Here is a 23,823-nt window from a genome sequence, read left to right on the forward strand (position 1 = left end):
CATCCCCTGCCCCCCAAACACTGTGGCAGAGGAAAGAGGTGAACTGCACACTGACTTCTAAAGCTTCACATTTCATTGGTTGAAGGAAGTCACGTGGAAACACGTAATTTCAGGGAGCTGGAAGTGCAGACCCACCCAGGGCCCAGGAGCAGACGGAAATGTTTGACGGGCAGCACTAATGACGATCTCAGGGACGGGAGGGGTAACTGGGCTATGGGTGAATGCATTCAGAAGTCAATTTTAAGTCCACTGAAGCATGACCTTCGCAGGGGAATAATGCGTACCCACCAACAGAGCTATGCAAGCCAAGGCAGGATGGGCACGTTGCAGGAAGGTGGTGGAAGAGACTCTGCCATCGCTGGGGTGATGGGAGATGGCCTGCATGGTGGTGGGTAAGGGCTAGGGCTCTGGAGACAGAGGTGCCTGTGTTCAAATCCTGTTCTCTCTTATTAGCTGTGTTACTTTGTGCAGATTACCTAACATCTCTGGGCTCCAGTAGTCTCCTCCTCTGTTACATGGGGGTAATAATGCCAAAAACTGTTACGAGGATTGGATGAGATAATATGTGTAAAGTCTATAGCATACCGTGCCTGGCAAATGGGAAGCTTGAATCAAGTCAGTTGCTCTTGTTGTTGTTCTCATTCCTACCCAAGATTCTGTGACCTGCCCCTCCTGGAATCCTTGGCAGCATCCCTTCCTGGGCCTCTCACATCCCTAAGACATTAGTCAGCGGCCAGGGCAGAGTTGGGAGAGTGCTGTGCACAGCCCAGCAGGCTGCTTTCCGCACTACTGTGGCATGGTCTGCCGAGGTAGGATGCTTTCTGGGACTTTCTCTAACCCACTCCCGCTCCCTAATATATTTCCCCTTCCTCCTGCCTCCAAGCCTGATTGCAAAGCAATTACCTTCTCCAGCTCATCCTCAAATCTTCCCTAACAACCATTGATCCAATTTATGTCTCCATGATTTTGCCCTTTCCACAATGTCATAGAAATGGAGGGTTACAGTATGTAGCCTTTCTGCTGTCTCTTGATGTATCTACTTTGTTGAGTTTCGGCCGTATTAGACGGGAGATTAGTCTATCTGCCCTCCCCCTTTCTCCCTGTCCAGCTACATCGCTGGTATTTGTTCCTTGATTGTTATCTTCATAGCTCTAATTAGTATATGTATACCTCCAGCTGTAAAAGGTATCCCTAAGGCTCTGCACTTTCTGAAATAAAGCTATCCGTGTCCCCATAAGCTCGAAAATCACCATTTCAGAGACATCAGAAGGAGGCATGGCAGAGTAAAGTGGTATGTTTCAGAAACTCTAGGAGCACAGATGAGAGGATGAAATTAAGAGAAGTTTTCTGGAAGAGGCAAGGTTTGAGCTGAGCCTTGCCCCCTTCCTTTTCCCAGGGCAGCTGCTAATCCATTGCTCTCTGGCTCTGCGAGCCTTGACCTGCAGTATCTTGTTCAGACACCAGGGGGAAGACAAGTGGCTTTGCTGGGATGTCCTCTGCTCTGATAGAAGACAGCTCAGCTCTCCCCACTCCCATTCCTTTGAACAGGGGTGGAGTTGCCGACGAGGCTCTCAGCTCCACACTCCTACCTGCTCAGAGGCTTGAGTTCATGCATGCCGTCTGAACTGTAGCTTCCAGGCCTTCTGTTTGTGGATACCGTCTCATCTGCACTCCACGTTTGCAAAGTGTGGTCCCTAGAGCCCTCGCATGGGAACTAGTTTGTAGACATGTAGATTCCTGGGCCCTGCTCCAGACCTCTTGTCAGGAGATGAGGCCCAGGTATCTGCATTTTTAATACTCAGTCCACGTTCCTCTCATACACAGGAAGGACTGAGAACCTCAGGTTCAAGGCTTTCTATGATCTTAGCCTGTCAAACCTCTTCACCATATTTCTCCCCTATTTTCCATAGTCATTTCTGGGTAAAGGGTCCATAATTTGAGGAAACAGAGCATATTTGATTCCTGGAGATTAAGCATCTCACATGGAGTTAACACATGTTAAAAGCCCTGTAGTGAATAAGCCTGTATGATTTTGTTAAATGTAGCATTCCCCAGGTTATTTGACAGGGAAGTCCTCTGATATCTCATTTTTTGTCACTAACTGGATGCTCAGCTCTACCCATCTTAGTATAACAAAATCTCTTCCCTTCCTTCATTTGTAACAAGTACAGGCACAGGCCCTCCTGGCCAATATCTCCAAGAGAGGAAAAGACGAGAAGACTTATTTCAATGCCCCACAAGCCAGCCCGTGCCATAGCCTGAGCCCCAGCAAGTCGGCCCTGGTCCCGTCCCAGTGTACCATCTCATCCAGCAACCCTGCCTAACTCACCCACCACTGCCCCGGGCTGATCTTCAGGGTAGCAAAGGTAAGTGCCTGTGCTCAGTACAGACCTAAAGTCACTGCCACTAACATCAGAGACCGCCTGGATTTCTACTCTCTACCCATCTAGCCCAGTTCCCAGACTTCTGGATTTTAAGGGCCTATAAGCAACAACCCCCCACCCCCGTGTCCACTGCCTGCAATTTGGAGGGCTAAATAAGGTTCCCTACTTTTTATTTTCCAAGAAGTCCATTAAAATATTATCTGATCTGCACTTCAGTTTTCCCAAAATATAGTTCCTTGAACCTTTGAATGGGAATCACTCATCATTTTATAAAATAATTTTAATACAAAGTTTAATATCGATACTTTTATTTTAATACCAAAACAAGGAAGAGGAACAGAGTGTCTGAATAAAGAAAAGTCCTCTAAATTAATAAATTTAACTTTATGGAACGTTCACTCTATTGCCCTCAATTTTTCTGTTTTGCACAAACAAATGAAAAACTTACCACAAACCAGTTTGTGTCCTTGGGCTGGGGTTTTGGAGCAAGCTGATGTGAGGACCTGGTTTGAGAAGAACTCCATGTTAGGAGGCTGTGTTGTGATTGCAGTAATAAGGCAGAGTGTCAATACTGGCCTTTCAGTACATATTTTGTGTATTAACAAGACCTGACATTTTAAATGAGAGAGAGTTTGTTTTCTATATTTGGTCCTCATGCTGTTTTAAGGATTGAGAGTTTCAGAAAATAATACCATTCATATACTTACTGTCTACTGTGAGGATTGAGATGGGCCTAGAGTCTGTGGGCAGCTGTAGGCGCTGCCCTTTGGGCAGCATGGTCAGGACAGTGAAGGGTGGGAACGTGCATGGTCGGGGGAATGAAGGGAGGAGCTGGGAGTAAACTCGACAGATGAGCACCAGGAAGGTCATGATATGGCTGTCCTGTTTCTGAAGGAGGGCCCAGGAGGCAATGAGCTGTCTGACATGCTAAGACCCTAGAAAGAAGAGCTAGGCCTAATAGCAAGAAATTATGGAGACGCAAATTTACGCTTAATAGAGGAGAGATGTTTTAGGAATCAGAGATGCCTAAATATAGAAAGTGAGCTTCTCATTACTGCATACAGAGGTTGAACAGTCATTAGTCTGGGAGGTGATGGAGAGGACCACTGCTGGTGGCGCAGTGGTTAAGAATCCACCTGCCAATGCAGGGGACATAGGTTCGAGCCCTGGTCCGGGAAGATCCCACATGCTGCGGAGCAACTAAGCCCGTGCGCCACAACTACTGAGCCTGCGCTCTGGAGCCCATGAGCCACAACTACTGAGCCCACGTGCCACAACTACTGAGCCCGTGAGCCACAACTAGTGAAGCCCGCGCGCCTAGAGCCCGTGCTCCACAACAAGAGAAGCCACTACAATGAGAAGCCCGTGCACTGCAACGAAGAGTAACCCTCGCTCACCTCAACTGGAGAAAGCCCATACACAGCAACGAGGACCCAACGCAGCCAAAAATAAATAAATATATTTTAAAAACAAAATTAAAAAATAGAATTTAATAGAAATAATTTTATGTTTATAGTACTTGACATTTATTTATTATAAATTTATTTATTTATTTATTTTTGGCTGCGTTGGGTCTTCGTTGCTGTGCGCCGGCTTCTCACTGCGGTGGCTTCTCTTGTTGCGGAGCACGGGCTCTAGGCGCAAGGACTTCAGTAGCTGTGGCACACAGGCTCAGTAGCTGTGGCTCACAGGCTCTAGAGTGCAGGCTCAGTAGTTGTGGCAAACTGGCTTAGTAGCTCTGCGGCATGTGGGATTTTCCCGGACCAGGGCTCGAACCCGTGTCCCCTGCATTGGCAAGTGGATTCTTAACCACTGCGTCACCAGGGAGGCCCAACATTTCTTGATTTAAAAAAAATGCAACGTAATATATTATTTCATGTTGTTAAAAAAATTAAAATCTATCATACCCATTAAAATAGATGAAGAAACTTAGGCTCAGAGAGGTGAGGTGCCTTTGTTTAGGTCACAACACTAGGAAGAGGAGGGACCGGGAATGGATGTCATATCTCATGACATCAGCTCCTCTGAGCTCTACGGGGCTGCTCCAAATAGCCCTGAGAGCTCCTTTCACTCTGCTTCTATGATTCACCATCCATTCAAGCTGCTATGCCTTTGCACCTGCTCTCTTCTCTGCCTGGGGTGCCCCTCCCAACTTCTTTTGCTGGCATGTGTCTGTTCATTTTTCAAGACCCAGCCCTACGTCATTTCCTCCATAACAAGGACTCTTCTCTTGTCCTCCTCTTATACTCTGTCCCTGCCTCTACTGTAATGTTTATTTATGATCCTACTGGATCATAAATGTTTGGCTATCCATCCGTCCATCTTTCTGTCTCATTTGCTAGTCTGTGAACCCTTCAAGGCAGAGGTCTGTGTCTGATTCAACACTGTACCCCAGCTCCCACCCCAATGCCTGCCCCTGGGTCTTCAAAAGTGTTTCCGGAATTTGTGAATGTGTGGAGCACATGTGTCTCTGACTCTAAGATTCTGGGCTGGTGGCCGAGCCCCAAACCCTGGCCACAGGCCTGACAGCTGTGGAGGAGGCTGCTTTGTCAGGTTCATACCCATCCCTAAGTGACTCCCCCTCTCCCAGCCTTCTTATTCTGTCACCCTCCTGTTTTATTGTTCTCCGCTCACATCCCAAGGCTTATCTGCAAATCTCCCAAAAGGCATGCTTTAAGAGCCAATTGGAGCCTTCCATCTGGATTGTATTAAATCACTGACAGAGTTCTGTCCCCAAGTCAGCAGGGGCTGGAGGAAGGCTTTGGGGAAGACCTTTTCTCCTTAGTGGAACTAACTCAGAAGAAAAATAATGTGCTGGTGGGAGCTGCCCAAAGTGGTGGGAGCAGGGAGATGAACGGATTGGGCAGCTCTTGTTAGTTATGTGTCCCCAGGCATGCTCTCGGCGTCTCCGGGCCTCTGTTTTATCACCTGGCTCACAGGAGAGTGATACGTGCTCTAGGCTGGTGGGGATTACAAGAGACAAAGCATGAAGATGTGTCTGGAACAGCACTGGTTCAGAGTGGGTGCTCAGTTTATGTGTGAGTCTTCCTTCCTCTCCAGTCCTTTTTTTCTTTTTCTCTATTTTTGTTTTTACTTTTATCACAGTGATCCACTAACACTGTTTAAGAGGCAAATTCTTCTTTTGTTACAACAAAAACTAGTTTCTTACCCGGTCCTCACTATTTATTTTTCCCCAGAGGCAACCACTTTCAACTCTTTTAAACAATTCTTTCCGTATTTACTTGCATATTTCAAAATAACTTGCTTGTATTGGTACTTTTTGTTTTGTTTTATTTTGTTTGTTTTGTTTTCAGGTTTCATCTTTTTAATCAACTCGGTGAAGGATGTCCTAAATGCTCCATGAAACACAACAGAATATTTTTTTCTTCCAGTATTAAAAAAAATATATGGGGGAGTTCCCTGGTGGCCTAGCGGTTAGGATTCTGGGCTTTCACTGTTGTGGCCTGGGATCAACCCCTAGTTGGGAAACTGAGATCCCGCAAGCCACGCAGCTTGGCCAAAAATAAAACGAAAACAAAAAAACATACACAAATATTTTGAAGAAATTTCTATATAATCAGAGAGAGATCGGGAGTATAAAACACCTCTAAGTAATCATGTTCTTGATTTCTTATAGTTAACAGTTGGAAATTGCTTCCTAACCATGATTAAACATTGTGTACAGGTTTTTTAAATGTTCCTAGATACACATTTTTAAAAACAATCGGTCTGGCAAAACATTTGCCAGAACCAATAATCCTGAGAGCCTGAAGTAAAAAACTGGTAAAAAAAAAAAAAAAAAAAGGAAAAAATACCCATACTCTACAAATGGCTCAGAATTTGTCTTTAAATGGGAGAAAAATTTTAAAAAACACATGGAGCTTTCTGATAGGTCTTTAACAAACTACCTTGGGAGCTCAATTCAAAAACAGAGGTTGATGTACTAAAACAGATGTCTCAGTGCAGCTCCAAAAATCTTTATAAATACAGCCATTTGGAAGGATGGTCCTGAATCAGAAGAAGTTTTATTCCTTGTGTATCTATATTAGGTGTGCATGCCTCATCTCAGTTGTCATAATTGTCCCTGTAATTTCTTCCTGAGTAGCGGTCATGACCACCCTGGCTTCTGCCGCCATAGTCTCTGGACCTTCCATATCCATATCCTCCAGATTGATTGTCATACCTGCCATTTCCATAGCCCTGGTCCCCACGACCTCTAGAGTAACTGTGACCACGCCCATAGGCCCCAAAGAACCCCCTCTTGTTCCCCAGGGCTAACTTGCCCACGTGGTCTACACGGATCTGACGACCATCCAGAGACTCTCTATTCATGGCTCTCGTGGCGTCTGAGGCATGCTCTGGATTGGTGATAGTGATGTAGCCAAAACCCTGGGATCGCTGAGTTTCCCAGTCCTTGACAATAACCACCTCAGAAATAGGTCTGAAGCTGCTGCGGTGGTCTTCCAGAGCCTGCTTATCAGTGTTGAAGTTGTGGGCTCCCACGAAGAGCTTCTCTTTTTCAGAGGACATGGCAGTAAATTTGAGTCCTGGAAATGAAGAAGTAAAAAGGCCAAAGAGACAGTTACCGCCAAGGAGCCGAGAGACTGGGCTCTATTGGTACTTTTTGAATTCATCTACTGAAGGACATCTTGATTGATTCTAGTTTTTGGCAACTATGAATAAGGTTGCTATAAACATTTGTGTGTAGGTTTTTGTGTGGACATAAGTTTTCAACTCATTTACGTGAATACCAAGGAGCACCATCTCTGGATTATATGGCAAACCTACACTTAGCTTTGTAAGAAATTCCAGACTGTCTTCCAAAGTGGCAGTACCATTTTGCATTCCCACCAGCCATAAACGAGAGTTCCTGTTACTCCACATCCTCACCAGCATTTGGTGTTGTCAGTGTTTTGGCTTTTAGATATTCCTGGTATCTCATTATTTTAATTTGTTAATTCCTAATGACATATAATGTTGAGCATCTTTTCATATGTTTATTTGCCATCATATATCTTCTTTGAGGAGGAATCTGTTCAGATCTTTTGTCTATTTTTTGGTTTATTGGTTGGTTTTCTTATTGTTCAGTTTTACGAGTTCTTTGTATATTTTAGATACAAGCCTCTATCAGATGCGTGTTTTGCAAATACTTTCTCCCAGTCTTTGATGTGCATTTTCCTTCTCTTAAGGTACTGAGCTTTTATTATTATTATATGTTTAACGTCTAATAGCTCATTTTTGTTCTCTGGATGTTCTTTTTAATAATTCCTTCTTTTTGTTTCATGTATGGAATAATTCTTCTCATCTCTCTGAAAATATTCATGATAGTTTTTCCTGAAGTGTTCCTCTCCCTGCAAGCCTCTGTTTCTCCCAAGTTGCTTTTATTTCTTAGTAGAGGCTCTCCCCAAAACAACAGGTGATTCTTGTCTGAGGAAGACACCAAAATCTGACTGTACACTCTGTGTATATTTGTGTTTTGGAGGTAGGGGTGTGTGCTTGGTGACTGTGGGCTTCTCTCTAGGGTAATCAGGCCAACATTTTGTTGGGGAGCCTGCCTACCCAGTCCTTGCTGGACCTTGTAAACATGGCTACTAGTAGTTTTGGATTTGAGTGGGGGAAGAAGACTGGCAGTTTCACCATCTAGTAAGTAAACTTCCATTTCATCCTTATTTTTAACACTCTACACCCATCTGTGTCTGCTGTCTTCCTGTCTGGATATCCTTAATTTATCTTCTCCAGATAGTGAAGCTTCAGGCTTCTACTGAGGTGCAGAACAGACAGTCCCCCACCTGTGTAGTGAGGGAGGGAATGGATCTGGGGTTAAACTTCTTCTTAGACTTTTTTGAGCATAATACATTGAGTTTATTCCAAAGGAAAATTTTCATTTTCCCCCAGTGTTTTAACAGTCTACAAGAATAACATCTAATGTCTTTTCATGTTATTTGTAGACTTAAATTTTAAAATCAGAAGTGGTGATACTAGACAAGATGTAATTTACACTAATTTCTAATAATCTTCTTTTAATGAGAATTTGATGGAATTATTTTGTCACCCTAAAATGAGATTTTACTAAAATGTATACTTTTCTATCACTTGTTCATCCAAAGATCCAGCCTTTTTACCCTCAGTCTGTCCCTATAATGAATGAACTTGAACAAAAACTTCTATCAGAAAGTATTTCTATATATTTTATTTTTTAATTAATTTTTATTGGAGTATAGTTGATTTACAATGTTGTGTTAGTTTCTGCTATACAGCAAAGTGAATCGGTTATAAATATATATATATCCACTCTTTTTTGGATTCTATTCCCATATAGGTCATTACAGAGTATTGAGTAATATTCCCTGTGCTGTACAGTAGGTTCTTATTAGTTATCCATTTTATATATAGTAGTGTGTATATGTCGATCCCAATCTCCCAGTTTATCCCTCCTCCTTTCTTTCCCCCTCTATATATTTTAGCTGAGTAGATTCTTCAAGGCGTTCTAGGTTCTAGCTAGCATTATCTAGCATTTATTGTTTCTATGGATTTAAAAAATAAAGTTTCTATTTAGTATTCATGTCTCCTTAGGCTCCTCTTAGGTATGACAATTTCTCAAACTTTTCATGTTTTTAAAAATTATCTTTACAATTCTGAGAAATACTGTTCAGGTACTTTGTAGAATGTCCTTCAACTGGAATTTTTCTGATGTTTCTCTAGTGATTAGACTTGGGTTATGTGTTCTTGAGAGAAAGACCACAGAGGCACAGCACCATTCTCATCATATTATATCAAGAGGACATGATACCAACATGGCTTATCACCGATGATATTAACTTTGATCACCTGACTGAGGTACTGATTGTCAGGTTTCTCCCTTCTAAAGTGACTCTTTTCACCAGCTCCCAATACTGTAATCTTCGGAAGGAAGTCACTATGCACAACCCATATTTAAGGACTGGGGTGTTATGTTCTACCTCCTTGAGGGCAGAATATCTACATAAATTATTTGGAATTCTTCTGTACAGGAGATTTGACTAGTCTCCTCTGCTTATTTATTTAATCATTATTTATATCAGTATGGGCATTTATTTTATACTTTGAGTTATAAATCAATACTACTTTATTTAGTTGCTCAAATTGTTCCAACTTTGGCTGTTACGAGCTTTTCCAGTTGGTGCCCTTGTCCTTGGACATGCCCTCACCATTGCGTGTACATTATGTATGTGCGAGCACTTTCTTACTTTTCCATCCCAGGCTTGTTTGTATATTTCCTGCCCCAGTTCTAGAACCAGCCATTTTTCCAAGGAGTCCTGGTTCCTTTTATTGGAGAGAGGTATTAGAAACCAAGATCTGGGTGCTGGGTATGTTCATTGATATTGAGATGTTGTAGCTTCTAGGCTTGCTCAGCTGACAGAACAAAAATTGTATGTGTGTACACTAAACCATATATATATACATATCTATAAATAGTTCTATATGTAACCATCTGTATGGTATCTATACTAAGTTAAATATAAATTCATACTGTTACCTCCCACTCTAATCCATTAAGAAATGGATCATCCTAGCCTCTTCTTACTTGTTTGTAACCTCCCACTCAAACGGTGAGAAACCAGTCTCCATGCATTTACCTAATTATTCACTTCCACTGCACATGTATAGCAGTATCAGAACTGTTAACCTGTAAACTCATGGGAAAGAATTAGAGTGCAACTAGAATATAGTGATTATGTACAGTTTCTTTTGCTTTTAGTCTTGTTTCATTTCCGAAGTTACTTAGGTCAGCAACTTCTCCCCACCCCACTCCCGCCCTGACCCCTTTCAATCAGGCTCATTTATACATTTGCAATAGAGTTAGATTGTTTTGTCACATTATACATTCCATCCTGGGGTCTGATGACCTCCTAAGTGATTTTTTAAAAATTTTGCATATGTTAAGTTTCACTGTGCTATAAAGTTCTATGGGTTTTGACAAATGTACCATTACAGTAACATACAAAACAGTTTCAAAGTCCTTAAAAAAATCCCCAGTGGTTTACCAATTCAGCCCTCCCCTGCTTCCTGGCAATCGCTGGCAATTACTTTCTCTATAGCTTTGCCTTTTTTAGAATGTCATATATTTGGAATCATACAGTATGTAGCCTTTTCAAACTGGCTTCTTCCCCCTAGCAATATGCATTTAAGATTCATCCGTGTGGAAATTCCCTGGCAGTACAGTGGTTAGGACTTCACGCTTTCACTGCTGAGGGCCCGGGTTCAATCCCTGGCCTGGGAACTAAGATCCCACAAGCTGCACAGTGTGGCCAAAAAAAAAAAAAAAAAAAATTCATCCATGTCTTTTCTCAGCTTCATAGCTCATTTCTTTTTATCACTGAATAATATTCAATTGTATGGATATACAATTTTGTGTGTTTGTTTATCCATTCGCCTATAGAAGGGCATCTTAGTTGCTTCCAGTTTGGGGCAATTATGAATAAAGCTGCTATAAACATTTGTGTGAGGGTTTTTGTGTTGGTGTAAGTTTTCAAATCAGTTGGATAATTAAACAGACTTTTAACCAATCATTCCTCTTTTTGGCTTCACCTTCACACCCACTTCCAGAGGAAAGGGATGTCTTCTGTTTCCAAGCCTTTGAGGGGTTCTGCAATGTAGATCGACTTGCTTCTTGGCTTCCTACCTGCCCGTTTGTGATTCCACTACCTCTGGTCTGCTAAGTCATTTACACTCTCCCGTCAGCTTTCCAGCCTGGAAAATTATGTTGCATAATCCCCTCTTCTTGTCCTATTATTTTTGTGGGTTTATATCTTGACCCTTTTATTGTCATTTTAGTGGGATGGAGTGAACGCTAATGTCAATGTTCAACCCACCAGTTTCGGCCAGAAGTATCCCCCCTTCTTTTCTCAGAGGCAGAGATTTGATCTCCCTGGGGATGTAAAGTCAGGGCCGCTGTGACTCCAGTCCTGTGAGAAGACCCTCTGCTTCCAAACTCTCTCCCAGTGCCCGTCCAGTCAGGGCCTCAGTCCCAACCCCCTGCCCTTAATGATCCCGACCTCAGGGCTTTGAAGGCCCGAACCTGTCGGGAAGGGAGGAGAACTGGCTCAACATTCTGAGCTGGACGCCTCAGGTCAAGGTCATGTGTGGATATGGCTCAGCCTGGGAAGATGACAGAAATGGCGGGGCAGGAGGAAAGGGCAAAGAGAGCGAGACCCCATGAACAGACTGGAGCCCAAACATTTTCTAGTCCCTCTTTGGTACGTCCACCCTCACCTCCCTAACAAACAATGTCTTGCAGCAAACCTTCAGGGGGACGTGACAGAGGTGATGAAGCCAACAAAGAAGGGAAGTCAGGGTTACAGTGAAGAAATTACATACTTGGTCACTGAACAGTCACTTCCCTCTGCCCAGCCTCTGATATCCTTCGCCCTGATCTCTTTACACTCTACCCAGAGTGACTTCTTCCTTGGTGATTCCATCCCCTCAGAGCCCTCGCTCACAGCCAGGATCCTAAGGCCTCCCCACGTCATAGCTCCAGCCACGGTCCCCTTCCTGAACTCCAGCTGAGTCGAGATGCCTTGCCCTGGACGTACCACGGCTATCATAGCCATGTATACCCTGTGCCACGCTTTCGCTCTTCCCATCAGAGCCCATCATCTGTTTTGGGTTTCCTAAAGGTTCCTCCAAGTTTCTGGTTCACTTCTATATCTTCTTCTTATTTCTGAAAACTGTGATGTATTTATTTTGTAGCTTTTAAATATCTTTGCAATACTTTTTTAGGTCTTCGGGTGAAGGGCTATGTGACATGAAACTTGAAAGAACAGTTATCTCCTTTGCTGGAGTTCATTTTTGAAGGGTCCGATGGTATTCCTTCAGCCCCAAAACCATCCTAAGATGGGTGAAAGTCTGCCTTCTTTGGAAAAGGACGTTTCCCAACCTCTTACGAGAGCACAGTTCAGGGTCTCACGAGCACTCGGAAGTTTTTCTTACTTTATTTTATCTTTCATTCTTTCTCTTACATCATCTCTTATCTTTCAGAGGGGTTAAGAACAGCTTCTCAGCTCTCTGGTTTCCCTTTTGGAAAATGCACTGGAGGTTTTGTTACCATGGGAAGAATGGGATGAAAATCTGGTTCCTGGGATGACTCCATAGCTATTTAACCAATTACCAGGGGTTTATGCAATGTTCTCACTGTCCCCAGGCCAGTGTCAGTAAAGCTTTACCGCCTACGGGTAGAGCCCAGACGCCTCATCCTGTAATGAAAACCATTCAACATTTGTGGCATTTCCCTTATCTTGGGGCTGAAAAGAGTCAGTAGAGGTTAAGAGTGTGGGCTCTGCATTCAGACCGCCTGGGTTCCCATCTGACTCTGCCACATACTTACTGTGTGACCTTGGGAAAGTTACTCAACCTCTCTGTGCCTCAGTTTCCTTCTCTGCAAAGTGGTGAGTGATGGTAATACTAGTATGTGCCTCATAGAGTTTTTGAGAAGACTAAATGAATTTACAAGTGAAAAGGGCTCAGAACAGTGCCTGGTGCTGAGAAAGAGCTGTCAGCTACTATTATCACCTCCCCGCATCCCAAGATAGACCCTCTCCAATCAGTCTGGACAACACCCTGTTCCCCTCCCCCACTCTGAACTTCTGTTCACTAGCGTCTTCAAGGGCACAGAATAAATTCTCTTTCTTCTCTTTTCTCTCTTTCTCCTTCTTCTTTTCCTTCTTCTATTATCAATGATACCTATGATTTATTGACCATTTGCTACAGGCAGGCTACTTTCCAAGTGTTAGTTTTTCAGAACTCACAATAACCCTGAAAGGCTCCTATTTTATGGATAAGAAAACTGAGCCTTAGAGAGGGAAAGTAAGTGCCTCATCCACTTAAATGCTAAGTGGCAGAGATGCGAGTTTAACTGCATCCATCTCCTCCGTCTCCATGGCAGGTTGTCTCTCCCTGCCTCATTATCAAACATTCATTGTCCATCACCCCAATCTGCAAGGCCATGCTTGAGGTTATCCCTGTTGTGAATCACATCGCTCACCATGCTTTCAGTTGCAAATAATAGAAAACCAACTCCAGGCGGCTTAAACTAGAAAGGGAATGTGTTGTTCACAAAAATGAAATGTCTAGAGGGAAGGCAGACTTCAAGCACGGTGGATCCAACAGCTCGTCAGTGCTCCCAGGGACCCACTTTTCATTGTCCTGCCCTGCCTTCTTCCATGTCTTGGTCTCATCCTAACACTGGCTCCCATGTAGCCTCAGGTTGGCTGTCAGCAACAATCCAGGTGCCTTAAGCTAGATCCCTTCTCCCACACCCACCCCCGGCCCCAGATCCTGAGATGAGAATGTGAGAATAAGTAGTTTATTTGGGAAGATATCCCAGGAAACACTAGTAGGAAAATGTGAAACTGAGATAGAGAAGGGAAATAGTCCATAAAAGGTTATCAAGAAAATTATCTTTGGAAAACTAGAGTGCAATCTTACTGAGGAATTTTGGGAAACCATGTATCACAGTTATCCCACCAAGTGGACCAGCTACTCTGGCCTGTCCTGGGAGCAGGCAGAGTGGGCTCCAGCAGCCAGAAAAAGCTTCAGGCTGAAAAAAACAGAAATCAAGAGCTGGCAATGGGAAATGGGACAGGAGATATGGGGAGGGCATGGAGTGCACCTGTTACATTGGGTGTGTGCTTCTTCAGTCATGCCCACGGGGACAGGGAGGGATCCTTCCCACAGCCATCACATGGTAGTCCTGGGCTGCCCTCTGGTTTGTCCTGCTGAGGTCCTGTGCCCACACCTGAACCAAAACCTGTGTCTGGGGGAATACTCTGCCGCGGTTGCCTTCATCTTCAGTTCCTGCCTGCCCAGCACCCCATCACTCTGGCAAGAGATGGGGTCATGCTGATTGGCTGAGGCAAACCAAGGCCTCTTCCCAGTGCTGGGGGTGGGGTCAGTCCCACCAGAACCGCATGGCAGCTGTTCTGGAATGCTGGGAGAGTGGGAAGGATGCTGGGAAGCAAACGGCAATGTTCATCACAGAAGTATTCCCTAGGACAAAAGGAATGGAATGGAAATAAAGCTTGGAGGAGGAGGAGTACTACAGAAACCTTGAGTTCAGTCAGGGCTGGGAGAGGACTTTGAGAGTCACATAGCCTAATCCACCGGCGTGGCTGCGATTCCCTCCTCGTCTCTCCTCCATGGTGACATTCAAGCTCAGCTGGTACACCTCTAACCACAGGGAGCCCACTCACCCACAGAGTGACCCATATTCGTTCTCCACACATCTCCAACCGCTAGAAGTCTCTCGTCCCGTCGGGTGGGAATCTTCCTTTCTCTGTCGTCTCTGGTGTTTGCAGGACACATCTGCTGCTTCTGCCTTAAATCTGAGCCCTACAGGGATGTGTAGGCAGTGATTGCATTTCCCTCAAGACTTCCCTGGAACAAAGTGACCACTTCCAGGTCTCTCACCTCAGAGACGGTGACCGCAGAAGGGCTCCAACATCTGGAGTCGGGGGCTGGGGGAGGCCCTGGAGGCAGGCATCTTGGGGTTGGTGGAGCATCAGATGAGTTTCTTTCCTGGAAGGATCGGCCAGTCTCCCGGTCAGCCGCAGTTTACTGCTCAGAAACAAATGGCCTCAGTCACAGGGAGGTGCCCCAGTTCCCTCACGGATGTGTTTATTTGGAGGATGTGGCTTCCCAGACACACACATACTCCGCCTGCCTTCCGCCCCTGCAGCTCCCACAGGAGCTTCGACGTGCCTAGCGACGGCCACATGCTCTGTGACTGTAGTTCCTGAGGTCTGGGCTTCTTCCATCTGGCCGCACACATCCAGGCTCCACACCCAGCCCCGGCCCTGACCCCCCGCACCATCTCAGAGGTCTGCAAAGGGTGAGGCAGTACACGATAATGGGAGGAGTCTGAGCTGGAGTCAGAAGCCCTGCAAGGAATCCTGCTCCACCAGGATGGGTGACTTTGCCTTTCAGAGCCACGGTTTCCCTTAGCTGAAAAGCAGGGAAAGGAACTCATTTGCAGAGGTGCTCTTGGCATGTGAAAGTAGTGAGCATGTGCTCGGTTCTTACCAGGCATGTGTATTAGGGTGCTTTATTGGTGAAGGCTTCCCTGGATGCTCCTCGGATTATCAGAATCTGTTGAGATGGTTCCCAATGCCTTGTTCTAGTGACTTTGCAGCTTTGAAGGCACCAGATGATAACTCTTCTATCATGGAAATACTCCTCAACTCCTACCTTCCTCCAAGATGCTCTCACATATTGATCAGATAGGCTAGTGGTCTTATCCTCTCCTAATCGCCAACTTTTATGGACCCTATAGAGGACCTTGTAGTTCTGGATCCCTTCCTCTTCTTGGGAGCCATGCCCACCTCATTCACATGTCTATAGAGGGAGCACCTTGCTGGATTATTACCCATCCTCTGGGTTTCCACTGACCTCAGGACCTTCCCATGACCTAAACTCGACCAAACAGAATTCTTCTCTGAGATTCTTTTTTTATTTTATTTTATTTTATTTATTTTTGGCTGCTCTGGGCCTTCGCTGCTGCACGCGGGCTTTCTCTAGTTGCGGCGAGTGGGGGCTACTCTTTGTTGCGGTGCACGGACTTCTCACTGTGGTGGCTTCTCCTTGTTGTGGAGCACGGGCTCTAGGCGCGCGAGCTTCAGTAGTTGTGGCACGCGGGCTCAGTAGTTGTGGCTTGTGGGCTCTAGAGCTCAGGCTCAGTGGTTGTGGCGCACGGGCTTAGTTGCTCCGCGGCATGTGGGATCTTCCCAGACCAGGGCTCGAACCCGTGTCCCCTGCATTGGCAGGCGAATTCTTAACTACTGTGCCACCAGGGAAGTCCCTTCTCTGAGATTCTTCAGGCTGGAAGCAGACGAATCCTTCCTTCTCCAAGGTGTGTAGATCTGGAGCTGCTTGCAGCCACATGGAAAACACCAGCTTGCAGTGCGGAAGCAAAGCCGACACACAGAGAGAAACAGAACAAAAGTGATCTTCAGCCCTGTCTGTCCTACTGCGTAGTGCTGCAGACCATCCTTAAGATACAAGAGAAACGGCCCATTTCCCCCAGCCTCTTCTGAGGTACAGCTGATTGGACTGTGGGTGAACATCTTTGACCTGGGGGAATCAATCCAGAAGCTGGATTCAGTCCTATCAGATTGTGTCTCCTAGAATTGGAGCATGTCGTGTCGGGGTCAGATATTAGCCAGCGCTGAGCTCTTCAGGGGTAGAGCCTTCGGGAGCAGTCATGAGGATTCGTACATAAATAGAGACGAAGAGCATCCCCCGGGGGCTGAGGAGCCTGGAGCAGAGACAGGAGGGAGGCTGGGAGAGTGGCTGCTTTAGTTCCAGACCACTTTCCCTACTTGTTTTCACACCTTGTGAGTCCTGCACTGCCTGGCCTCAGGCATCACGAGCTATTCCTGCATTTACCGGGCAAATCTTCCCCTTTGCTCGAGCTACTTTGAAAGGGCTCCTGTTCCACGCCCCTAGCTGTCCTTCTTTCAACACAGCCCAAGATGGAGGCAACACACCAGAGTCTGTTCACCCCTAGGGGGCGCTGAAGAACGGGTCCCTACATGACTTGAAAATTTACACTGGGTCTTTTTTTTAAATTGACGTGTAATTCACGTACACAAATTCATCCTTTTAAAGTGTACAATTTAGTGTTTTTTAGTGTATTCACAGAGTTGTGCAACCATCACCACTATCTGATTCCAGAGCATTTTCATCACCGCAAGAAGAAACCCCATACCCATTAGCAATCATTCCCGGTTCTCCCCACTCTCTCCCCAGTCCTTGGCAACCCCTAAACTGCTTTCTCCCTACATGTAGAATTCCCTGTTCTGGACATTTCATATAAAATGGGATCATACAAAATGAATTCTTTTGTGTATGGCTTTTTTCACTTAGCAGAGTGTTTTCAAGGTTTATGCTGTAGCATGTATCAGTACTTCATTCCATTTTATGGCTGAATAATATTCACTTTTTTGAAATTCATTCATCAGTTGATGGACATTTTGGTTGTTTCTACCTTTTGCCTCTTGTGAGTAGTGCTACTATTAACATGTGTGTACAAGTATTTGTTTGAGTACCTGTTTTCAACACTTTGGGGTATATACCTAGGAGTGGAATTTCTCAGTCCATGTGGTAATTCTACGTTTGACTCTTTGAGGAACTGTTTTCTACAGCAGCTGCACCATTTTACATTCCCACCACCAACTTCTCCATATCCTCACCAACACTTGCTATTTTCATTTTTTTAAAAAAAAGAAATAGCCATCTTAGTGTCTGTGAAGTGGTATTTCATTGTGGTTTTAATTTGCACTTCCCTAATGACTAATGATATCGAGCATCTTCTCATGTGCTTAATGGCCATTTGTATATCTTCTTTGGAGAAATATGTATTCAGATCCTTTGCCCATTTTGGGGGAAAAAAAAAGGGTTGTCTTTTTATTAACGAGTTGTAATAGTTCTTTATATATCCTGAATACAAATTCCTTATTAGATATATGACTTGCAAATATTTTCTCCCATTCTGTTGGTTATCCTTTTACTTTATTTTATTTACTTATTTTTAAAATTTTACTTTGTGCCCTTTAAAGCACAAAAAAATTTAATTTTGATGAAGTCCAATTTATCTATTTTTTTCTTTTGTTGCTTATACTTTTGGTGGCATATCTAAGATATACTCAGCATAAGTTCAGGTTCTCTCCATCTGTGGAGTTCTGAATTCTGCCTGAGGTTTGCAAATGTCTTGTCTGTTACTCGTGTCTTAAACAAGTCTATCTGTCTCAGATTACAAATTCCCAGGGGCAGTGACCAACTCTGAAAAACAAGTCCACACTGTGAAATTAATTACAGCTTTAATGATGATCATGATAATGACCCAGGGGTCAGTGAGTCCTCCCTTGAGTCTGACCTTTTATTCAAGAACAAATCCATTTCCCCTTCACAGGTTCTGAGGAGGACTGATATGAAGGCTCCAGAGAAAGGGGAGCCCCTCGGACACAGCGAAGGGGTCAGGAGTGGCTGACCTGCTTGGAGCCTGCCCACTGGGAGCAAGAGTTTCCACTAAGCCTGGCTTTCCACCAAGCCAAGGGCAGGGTTTGCTCTGGGATGATGGCGGGGGCTGGGAGTTGGCTGGGTCTCTCTCACTCCAAGAGAGAAAACTGTGCCGCCTGGGCAAGATCAAGTGTCCAGCCCTGTCAGCTCTGGCTAAGGGGAGTCATGGATGAGCAAGACAGACGCAGGGACCTGAGGAGGGTGGCTGCTTGGCTCCTGGTCTGCAGAGGCATCTCTGTGGGCTCTAGCTGTTTTAGGTCAGCCGACTTGGAGCTGACCCCTGTGGGAAGCTTGTGCCTGGGGATCTTCCTAGGCCGTGCCACAGCAAGCCAACCATGAACAAGGCACACTCTGCCAGCGGACATGGACCACAGCTGACCCGCCTCAGATTCCGGGCTGCCCACACCCATGGGCTTTGGCAGAACTCACTAGCACATTGCGATCTGGAGTCATCTAGAGGACTCCTACCGTGTGCCTGTGTCAGGACCTCGGCACCGGGCACACTGGCACACTGCGTGTGGGTGTTTGGGTCGAGAGTCCAATATTCCTGCTAAGCTCAGAGGCCCTGGGAAGAGCCACCATCATCTCTTGCCTGGATCACTGTGGTGGTTTCCAACCAGTGTCTATGCTTCCATGGTCACTTGCTTCTAGTGAAAGTCGGATCTTGTCACTCCACTCAGAACCCTCCAGGGCCTCTGCATGTCACACCCAATAAAAGCCACGATCCTTACAATAACCCACAAGGCTCTGCAAGGGACCCCGTTTCCTCTCGAAACCTTATCACTGTCTACCCTCCTTCTTGCTCTCCTGGGTCCTACTCTGTGTCCCTTGAACATGGCCAGCCTAGTCCCACCTTGAAGCCTTTGAACCTCCTGTTTCCTCTCCCTGGAATGCATTGCCTTCTGATATCCCAAAGTTTTACCCCCTCATTTCATTCAGGTCCTCGCTTGTCACCTCCTCAGAGGGGCTGACCCTGACTGCCCCATGGAAAACTTCGACAGCTAACTTTTCTTATTCTCCTTTCCTCCTTTATTTTTTTTTCTCCTTAGCACTTACGCTTTCTAATGTACTATTTATTTTAATTGCTTACATGTGGTGATGGTTAATTTTGGGTGTCTGTTTGACTGGGCACCCGGATACCTGGTCATACATTATTCTGGGTGTGTCTGTGAGGGTGCTTCTGGATGAGATGACCATCCAGAAGCACCCTCCATTGGCTGAATTAAGCAGATTGCCCTCCTCCTTCATCCAATCCATTGAAGTCCTGAATAGAATAAAAAGCTGCTGAGTTAGAAAGAGTTCTCTCTCTCCGTCTGACCATTTTCTAGCTGGGACGTTGGTCTTCTCCTGCCTTCGGACTCAGACTGGGACCAGAACTTACATCATAGGTTCTCCCGGTTCTTAGATCTTTGGATTTAGACTGGAATTGGATCATCAACTCTCCTGGGTCTCCAGCTTGCCATACAGATTTGGGACTTTTCAGTCTCCATAACCATGGGAGCCAATTCCTTACAATAAACTTCTCTCTGTATGTAGATATAGATGATACACATATAGATGATATAGATATAGATATCTCCCATAGTTCTGTTATTAGTGTAATACAGACTAATACACTTGTCTACTGTCTAAATCCCTCCACTAAACTGTTAGCTTGCTGAGAGTAAAGATTTTTGTTTGTTTTGTTGACTGTTTATCCCCAGTGCCTAGAACAGTGCCTGCACAGAGCAGGTGCTTAGTAAAGTCTTGGTGAATGAATAGCTCCTCTCTGGTCTCATGCTTGCTGGCACCCCACCCTCACCCCAGTCTATGCCCTACATTGTAGCCAAGGCCTCCTGTCAGAAGCACATACTCAATGATGCCATTTCCTCCACCAAGAATTTAGTGGCCTCAGACTATGTGATTGTGTGAGGTTCGCCAGCATCTCTTGCCAGTCCAGGCCAGTCCAGAGAAGGCTGATGATGGATGAATCCACACTGGAAAATTTCTGGGCGAGTGAGATACCAGGCCCATGGGACCAGTGGGATGCTGACAAGAGTGATTGACAAGATGCACCAAGACATGTAAGGTGGGTGGGGGAAAGGAGAAAAAATGGGAGTAAGTGGAAGGAGAGGAGTTACGGTCAAAGAGAGATGCTTGCGTTTTCCATGTCAGAAGTAAGATGGTTCCGAGTGACATGGCCAGAATATGGCCAGGGGAAGCGTGAGGGCTGCAGTGCAGTGGAAGTGATGGCTCCTGGAGATGAGGCAGACAAGGAACTAAGAAGGCAGGGTGGTGACGGGTCACAGATAATTTGTTGTCCACTTTTAATTTTAATTTTTTTTTTAATGACTTTATTTATTTATTTATTTATTTACGGCTGTGTTGGGTCTTCGTTTCTGTGCGAGGGCTTTCTCTAGTTGTGGCAAGCGGGGGCCACTCTTCATCGCGGTGCGCGGGCCTCTCACTATCGCGGCCTCTCTTGTTGCGGAGCACAGGCTCCAGACGCGCAGGCTCAGTAATTGTGGCTCACGGGCCTAGTTGCTCCGCGGCATGTGGGATCTTCCCAGACCAGGGCTCGAACCCGTGTCCCCTGCATTGGCAGGCAGATTCTCAACCACTGCGCCACCAGGGAAGCCCTGTTGCCCACTTTTAAAAGTGAAAGGAGGCATTATTAATTTACAATCCACACAGGAGTGACAGGCAGGAGACTGGACTTTCGTGAGCAGACTGAAATGTAGAGTCCTCCTAATGCTTAGCCACTTGGGCTGATGGCAGGCCTCAGGATGGAGAAGAAAAATCAGTGCCCTGGTATGATGTCATTAGGGACCGATGCGACGTGCAGGCCGTTGAGGGTAGAGTGGGGGAACGTGGCATGGCCCACGCCAAGAAGCTCACTGAGTGGGGGCTTTGCAAGAGGTGGGGAAGCCTGGGTGGGAAGATTTCCTGGAGAGGGTGGCGAACACAGACCCCACCTCCAGACCTGGTGGGTGGTTTTAAGCTCGAGGATGAGATTTGCTCAACCTTGTACACAAGTCACACTTTTGGGGGACTTTCCCAAGCATTTTTTTCTTTTAGTCTCATAACTTTCTTGAGAGTTATTTCTTGTGCTTCCTGTTTTCAGAAAGTGAAACCAATGCAGAGTGTGATTTAGGTGATTGACCCAAGGCAAATTGAGGAAAGCCCTGAAGTAGGGTTGCCAGATAAGATATAGGAGGACACCGAGTTAAATTCGAATTTCAGATGAACAATGAATATTTTTTTAGTATAAGTATGTCCCAAATATTGTATGGGACATACTTACACTAAAAAAAAAAAAAAATTATTGTTTATTTGAAATTCAAATTTCTCTCGGCAGACTTGTTTGTTTTATTTTGCTACATCTGGCAATCCAGGAGTAAGGGGAGTAGGTCTGAGTGGCTATATGCATCAGAGAGCCTTGTTATTGGCTCAGGAGGCTGGGAGGGCAGGGCTGAGCAAGGCTGAGAGAAGCATGTCAGCTAGAGGAGGGAGGACAATGAGGGGAAGGGGCTCAAAACCGGCCGAGGCAGCCTGTGGACAGAAGGACCAATGGGCTAAGTAAGAAGACCTTTCTGCTCATAACTACAGACACATGCTCAAGATCAGATAAAACCTCAGAGCCCATAAAGGATACTCACAACTGCTTATTTTAATTGGATCCCCTCAGCCCTGGGAAGTAGGCACAGCACAGATCCCTATGTCCAAAGCACTGACAAGGAAGCTGAGGTTCAGGGAGTTTTCGTTCAGGTTCTGGAGTCAGGGCCCACAAAGGAAGGGGCCTTAGGGAAAGGCACTAGCTCACACAGGGTGGGTGGAGCAAGCCCTAACACCCACCCAGCAGGCCCTGGGGAGCACGGTGTTTTCCTCCCAGTAAGGGGGCAGCTGGGGCACAGTGGAAAGGGGATCGGCCTGAGAGGGCCATCACTGGGGAGGAAGGGAGAGGCAGGGAGAAGAAAAATGACCAAAGCTCAGGATCTACTAGTAAATGATTAGCCTTCACCAGAGCACAGAAACTGTGGACCATTATTATAAAATAATGAAATGAAATAAAATACAGCAAAAATAAAATACAAGAAAGCAACATAAAATAATGAAACTAAAAGGGATAAAGGTGCCAAACCCTCTGGTAAAAGTCCAAGAGAGCTGGAATTCCTACAGGCCCAAGCATGAGGTAGGCTCAAGGACAAAACCTTTGGCTACAGACTGGGGAGCCCAGGGCAGCCAGGGACAGTGGTGTCAGGTGGCCAGGGCTGCACGCCTCACTCTACTCACTCCCTCAGTGACCTTATGGCATCTCTTATCTCTTCGGGCCTCACTTTCTGCTGACGGGCTCAGGGAGAACATCAAGCTAGTTTCCAATAGTTAGGAGACATGGAATACTGCTCCCACATGCTGGGGTCAGTGCATTCACTCACCAACATGAATTGATGCCCTACTGTGTGCCAGGCAGTATGCCGTGTGCTGGGCAAAGTCCCTGTCTACATCCTGGTGTGTGTGTGTGCGGAGCTGGAGTGGGGGGAGACCCACAATAAATAAGTGAACAAATAAATGAGTAGGGAGGCAACGTTTGAGTTGAAGCCTGAATGATCTGTGCAGCCAGGTAGATATTTGGGGCTGAATGATCCAGGCAGTGGAGATGGCTAGTGCAAATACCCCAAGGGGCAAACAAGCTGCGGGTCATAGAAGAGTAAGAAGAAGGCCAGTGGCCAGAAAGAGAGTGGGGGAAATGAGAGAGAGGGCAGATTCTGCAGCGCTTGTGGACAGGGTCAGGGCTCTGGGCTTTTTCCGAGTGTGGTGGAAGCTATTGGAGAATCTTGAACAACAGTGTAATAGCAGCTGATAGATGTTTTAAGTAGTGGCTTAAGAAATACATGTTACATGAGGAGGGGGAAGGGTAAGCTGGGACGAAGTGAGAGAGTGGCATGGACATATATACACTACCAAATGTAAAATAGATAGCTAGTGGGAAGCAGCTGCCTCGCACAGGGAGATCAGCTCCGTGCTTTGTGACCACCTAGAGGGGTGGGATAGGGAGGGTGGGAGGGAAGGAGACGCAAGAGGGAGGGGATATGGGGATATATGTATACATATGGCTAATTCACTTTTTTATACAGCAGAAACTAACATAACATTGTAAAGCAACTATACTCCAATAAAGATGTTTAAAAAAAAAAAAGAAATACATGTTGAGGACATTGTGCTAAGTGAAATAAGCCAGGCTCGGGAGGACAGATGTTACACACTACCACTTATACGAGGCAGCTAACATAGATTCATCGAAGCAGAGAGTAGAATGATGGTTGCCAGGGGCTGGGAGGAGGTATTGGTTAAAGGGTACAAAGTTTCAGGTATACAAGATATGTCCTAGAGATCTACTGCACAGCTTAGT

The 23,823-nt window shown here is 45.5% G+C and overlaps 1 protein-coding gene across 1 annotated transcript; it reads right to left on the bottom strand.

Annotated features, from left to right (window-relative positions):
• Positions 1-6,440: 6,440 nt before the first annotated feature.
• On the bottom strand, positions 6,441-6,923 carry LOC133095518 (RNA-binding protein 3-like). Its single transcript, XM_061197086.1, has one exon. The coding sequence runs from the start codon at positions 6,912-6,914 to the stop codon at positions 6,450-6,452; it is 465 nt and encodes a 154-aa protein (XP_061053069.1). The 5' UTR covers positions 6,915-6,923; the 3' UTR covers positions 6,441-6,449.
• Positions 6,924-23,823: the final 16,900 nt, after the last annotated feature.

Source organism: Eubalaena glacialis, chromosome 1 (genome assembly GCF_028564815.1).
Source record: "Eubalaena glacialis isolate mEubGla1 chromosome 1, mEubGla1.1.hap2.+ XY, whole genome shotgun sequence".
In the NCBI taxonomy this organism is placed as follows: Eukaryota; Metazoa; Chordata; class Mammalia; order Artiodactyla; family Balaenidae; genus Eubalaena; species Eubalaena glacialis.

Excerpts from the sequence above, each read along its gene's own strand:
- LOC133095518 (XM_061197086.1), bottom strand. The coding sequence starts at position 6,914 with ATGTCCTCTGAAAAAGAGAAGCTCTTCGTGGGAGCCCACAACTTCAAC.